The following is a 4,551-nucleotide window of genomic DNA, read 5'->3' as shown; positions in this document are numbered from 1 at the left end:
TGATCCGTGGCTGAGAGTGGGGAAAACGTCGCAGCAGTTTTGCGACTGGTCACCACCGACTATTGGTGCGATTGTCGCTGAAGGGAGGAGCGTGACACAAGAGTTCACCGCACCCTGCGCGGGATGAAAAGACCTTGGCTGCAGTCGAAAGTGCCAATGCGATCGCGTGGGGTGGAAAACTTCGGTTGCAGCAAACAACGCCAACGCGAATGAACAAGATGAAAGACTTCGGCTGCGGTAAACGGTGCAATGACGATGGCGGAGACTCTTGCGTTGTGTGGATGGGGTCAAGCGGTCACCGAATCTGGTTCAGCGGATCCGTGGATGAACTGACAACACCACGGGATTATGCGTCAAACCCCACAGATCGTGGGTAAGGGTCGATCTGATTTAGTCGCGGCGGTAGAGCAAGCGACCAACAGATCTGATTTAGGCAGCAATGGGAAGAAGGCACAGACCTTTCTCCCTCGCCTCTTCTTTCCTCTTCTCTTCTTCCTCACTCTTCTTCCTTCTCTCTCTCTTGGGTGATAACTGAAATAGGAATAAGGGCCATGATAGCCTTATAAGGGCCATGATGCACCCAATACACATGACACATAGGGGCCCGATAAGGGACCCCTTTACAACACTGAAAATGAAAAAACGTGGCGAAATAATAAAGCGACTCGAAACAAACGACAGATGAAATGTGACAATATGGACGCATCAGGACTAGTATGGTGAAATCGTCATGATGAACACGAACATGAAATCAAACAACTGAAAACAGATAATTAAAACATGGTGATACAAATGCGGACAAGCTCTACCCAGGGTATTTAAACCCGGGCGTCTTCACGGATGCTTTGGCCTGCCGATCGGGCTGGACACGGGCCGGTGGTGATGTTGATGATGGCAATGATGACTCTGAAGACGTTTTGTCGATGTGGTTAGGGTGCACTCCATTAGTTTGTCCCTTGGACCTCAACGTGTCTGACCAACTAGTCCACCCTCAAATGGAGTACCTACGGTCCCGGTTTAGTCCGGTCAAACTGGTCCTCAGACCTAAATGTCCAACTGGTAAGTATACTGCAGGGACGCGGACGTGACGGCCGGAGGTCTCAGGATGAATTTCCACCCAGAACTAGAGACTGCAGGCACGCGGACGGGACAGTTTTTCCGTTGTAGGACGAAAAAATCAGGACAGAAATTCATCCCAAGACCTCCGGATGGGACGGTTTTCGTCCACTAGGACGAAAAAACCATCCCGTTCGGAGGTCTCGGACCAAAAAACCGTCCCGTCCGCGTACCTGCACTGATTCCGGACATCGAACGGGACGATCTTCGCCCCGTCCCGTTCCGGAACTATATTTATATTTATGAAAGCAGGGATAATTTAGCCTATAAGCGGTTTCTTATCGGATTCAATTGAAGAACATCAACAAGACCGAGGAGGAGAAGCCCGATAGAATCGACTAGTGAGCAGAGGCGGGGCAGTGATCTACGATAATGGAGGTTCTCATGAGAGCCCGGACGACGAATCCGCATCTTCTGCCAGGTGAGGAATCGAAAGACTCGTTCTTTCTTGTTTGTGTTCAAGTGATTTTTGCGCAGGAGACGATTCTTAATTCAGTGTCTGTTTGGGGTTGAATTTGTCGCCCAGGAGCGGATTCAGGTAAGAGCAACGTAAGATGCCCGGGACAGTCCGTGGTGAGCTGCCCATCTTCCCTTGAGTCGTTCTCATCGCAGGCGTGGCCGTTTATTTGTTTGTTTGATGATTGTTTGTTTGTTCCATGATTTTTTTTAGACGTTTGGCGACGCACAGTTAGATTGAGTTCCAAATGAAAATCTCCATTTAACAATTTGATTTTGGTGGAGTGAGTTTTTGTTGTACTAAACATAGGTTATTGCGATGATTTACTCTGACGCAATCTTTTATTTTCCAATTCTTACTAGAGATCGGTGCCTATGCGTATAATATCTGTAAGCAAGAAGAGGTCCCAAGGGGTGCAGCTCCTGGTGGAAGAGTATGAAGAAAAAATAAGACTCTACTGCAATATGGACATCCTCCAGCTTAAATCCAACCCAAAGAATACCCGGTATCCAATTTCCTTCTTCCTCCTTTTTGGTTGTTCTATATTATCTTCAATAATTCGAAATTTGCGACAGTCATAATTATTATGCCTCTGGAATAACACGAGGCATTCAGGATGACCTTTTGTTTGGTGTTTATAATTTTGTAGTGATGTGAAAGCTCAAATTGAGGGAGAGGACGCCCTTGTCTTTCAGAATATCAGGCCTGAAGACATGGTATTTAGTTTTTCTTTATGCAGGCACAAGCTTATCCAATAATTTGGCTGTCGCGGTTCAGGGCCTTTTTTATCTTCCACTATCACACTTCTTTATTCTTCAAATAAAAAACTATCGCACTCCTCAAGTTTAACATCCATTATTCCTCAGTTTCTCTGTTTATCTAATCAACTGTGTATCATATCCTACTTTCCAAATCTGATTATTAACCAGGTCGGCACATGAAATGTGTGCAGGTCATCATGCTAGATGAGAGAGGCCTAGATATGGGTTCCACTGACCTCGCTGAATTAGTTAGAGATGCCGGGGAAAGGGTATGCTTATGACTCCATATATTTTTAACTGGGTGATAAGAAAAACATGCGCCATTATCCACGAAATGAAACTCATCCGCTCAATCTCAGGGATCATCTAGGCTAGTGTTTTGCATTGGCGGCTCGTACGGGCATGGACCTCAGCTGAGGGCTCGGGCCAATGTGACCATCAAGCTATCTTCCATGGTCTTGAATCACCAGATTGCATTGATAGTGCTTCTGGAACAGCTTTACAGGTGATCATCAATCCATCTATCATTAATAATTTTTTCTTTCTGCAATCTAATCAACTGTTTCAATGAAAACCCAAAAGAAACATTAGAGCCTTCTATTAGCCTTATGATGCCATTAGTCCTCGGAATTTGGAAAAGTATATCATTTCTACTGATTATTTGCATCCTATTATTTCAGAGCATGGACCATTCTCAAAGGGCAAAAATATCACCACTAGACCCTGGCTGAGGAGAAAATTTTCTATCTAAATTTTGATTTGATTGTAAATTCTGAGTTAAAATGGAATGAACCCAGTTATTGGGATTACCCTGCCTCTGAAGTTGAGACTAACATTTTGGAAATGGAAAATCTGTTGGGAGGAAAAGAAGTGACAGCGTCAGCAAGCCTAACGGTAGTGCTCATTGCGTTCCTGCAATCCTGACTCTCTTATCTCCATTGATAGCTTTATTTACTTTCCCTTTGAATTCATGGTTGTTTTTTTATGCGTAGTATACTATAAGTCAATATACATATGTTTAGGCATCATGAGCTTTGTAACAAGACCCCTCTGGCATCTGTATCTTGTAAGAATCATGAAAGAATTCATTCCCTAAGCTTGGTACTATGGATTGCTTTCTATAAATGATCCAATTGTAATGGTTGAGTCATAGTGAGAGTGCGGTACGAGCTAAAACAATATGATAAATTTGAAGAAAAATGAATTCCTTTTTGAGACTAGCACCACTATGATAATAACTCGCAATATATTTTATGGATTTATCTAATTATTTTATAATTTTAAAAGAATTTTACTACGATTCCTCCATTTTACCATTCTTCATTATCTGATTCATTTAAATTGAGGTCAAATATTGGTTGTTGCCAATCATTACCTGTGCCCAATGATTAGCTGACTAAACCATTGTGCCAATCGGGCACCAACTTTTTGAGTTAAAAAATGTGCAATTAATGAAAAACAAACGCTTGACTAAATTTCTAATAAATGTGGTAGTAAGAACATTGCTCTTCGAAAAATCCTATTTCTAATAAACTTACATGTTCTGTCTTAATTATAATATAAATATTTATTTGTGATATTCCTATAGACATCTAGTGTCATTAGACATGATCGTTCTGTTCTGTTAGTTTAAAACGAACAAAAAATCCGCACAAACGAACCGCACAGGGGTCTGTTCGTTGTGCTGTTCTCTTTATGTGTGAAAATTAGAACAGATGTTCGAACAATTCGGACAATTCACACAAATTCGCAAAAATTTGCACAAACCGAACAAATTTGCACAAACTGAACAAATCCACACAACCGGACAGAATTCGCACAAACGAACATATTCGCACAAAACGAACAAAATTCGCACGAAAAGAACATAATTTGCACGTAGAGTAAAAAATTACATATAATTGTTCGTAAATTACATAAAACTGCACAAAATTGCAAAAAATTGTTATGCATCTAGCAAAATATATTATACTAAAAATATTCTAATTTATTATACAGTAGAATTTCTATCTATAGAAATCTAATGGTCATTGAATCTAGTGATAATGGCATCTATAGATTAATGGTACCTGATATGTCAGGGGTTTATGTCATTGTTGTAACTTAGATTTAAGAAAAAAGTTTGGATTATTTTAATGAATTCATTTGGTAATTTATTCAGAAGAGGGGATTATACTGAATTCATTTTGGTAATTCATTTGGTGACTTCACTGAATT

At 41.0% G+C, this 4,551-nt stretch overlaps 1 protein-coding gene across 4 annotated transcripts; it reads left to right on the top strand.

Annotated features, from left to right (window-relative positions):
* The first annotated feature begins 1,392 nt into the window (after positions 1–1,392).
* On the top strand, positions 1,393–3,143 carry LOC144712935 (methyltransferase). Of its 4 annotated transcripts, XM_078587355.1 has the most exons (8): positions 1,431–1,537; positions 1,643–1,689; positions 1,787–1,856; positions 1,936–2,078; positions 2,223–2,289; positions 2,526–2,603; positions 2,694–2,839; positions 3,015–3,143. In XM_078587355.1, exons 4-8 carry the CDS (start codon positions 1,948–1,950, stop codon positions 3,052–3,054), a joined length of 462 nt encoding a protein of 153 aa, XP_078443481.1. In that variant the 5' UTR covers positions 1,431–1,537; positions 1,643–1,689; positions 1,787–1,856; positions 1,936–1,947; the 3' UTR covers positions 3,055–3,143. The 4 variants fall into 4 exon arrangements, with proteins under 4 accessions (XP_078443480.1, XP_078443482.1, XP_078443481.1 ...); XM_078587354.1 differs by lacking the exon at positions 1,787–1,856 and having other exon boundaries at positions 1,393–1,537; XM_078587356.1 differs by lacking the exons at positions 1,643–1,689; positions 1,787–1,856 and having other exon boundaries at positions 1,419–1,537; positions 1,938–2,078.
* The last annotated feature ends 1,408 nt before the right edge of the window (positions 3,144–4,551 follow it).

The sequence above is a fragment of the Wolffia australiana genome, chromosome 15 (assembly GCF_029677425.1).
Source record: "Wolffia australiana isolate 7733 chromosome 15, ASM2967742v1".
Classification (NCBI taxonomy): domain Eukaryota; kingdom Viridiplantae; phylum Streptophyta; class Magnoliopsida; order Alismatales; family Araceae; genus Wolffia; species Wolffia australiana.
This window is presented reverse-complemented; position numbering and strand designations above follow the sequence as displayed.

What these genes read in the sequence shown, in the direction of transcription:
- LOC144712935 (XM_078587354.1), top strand. Translation starts at nt 1,489, where the DNA reads ATGGAGGTTCTCATGAGAGCCCGGACGACGAATCCGCATCTTCTGCCA. An exon ending in GAATCCGCATCTTCTGCCAG is followed by an intron (nt 1,538 to 1,642) that starts GTGAGGAATCGA and finishes TTTGTCGCCCAG; the next exon opens with GAGCGGATTCAGGTAAGAGC. An exon ending in ATATCAGGCCTGAAGACATG is followed by an intron (nt 2,290 to 2,525) that starts GTATTTAGTTTT and finishes AAATGTGTGCAG; the next exon opens with GTCATCATGCTAGATGAGAG.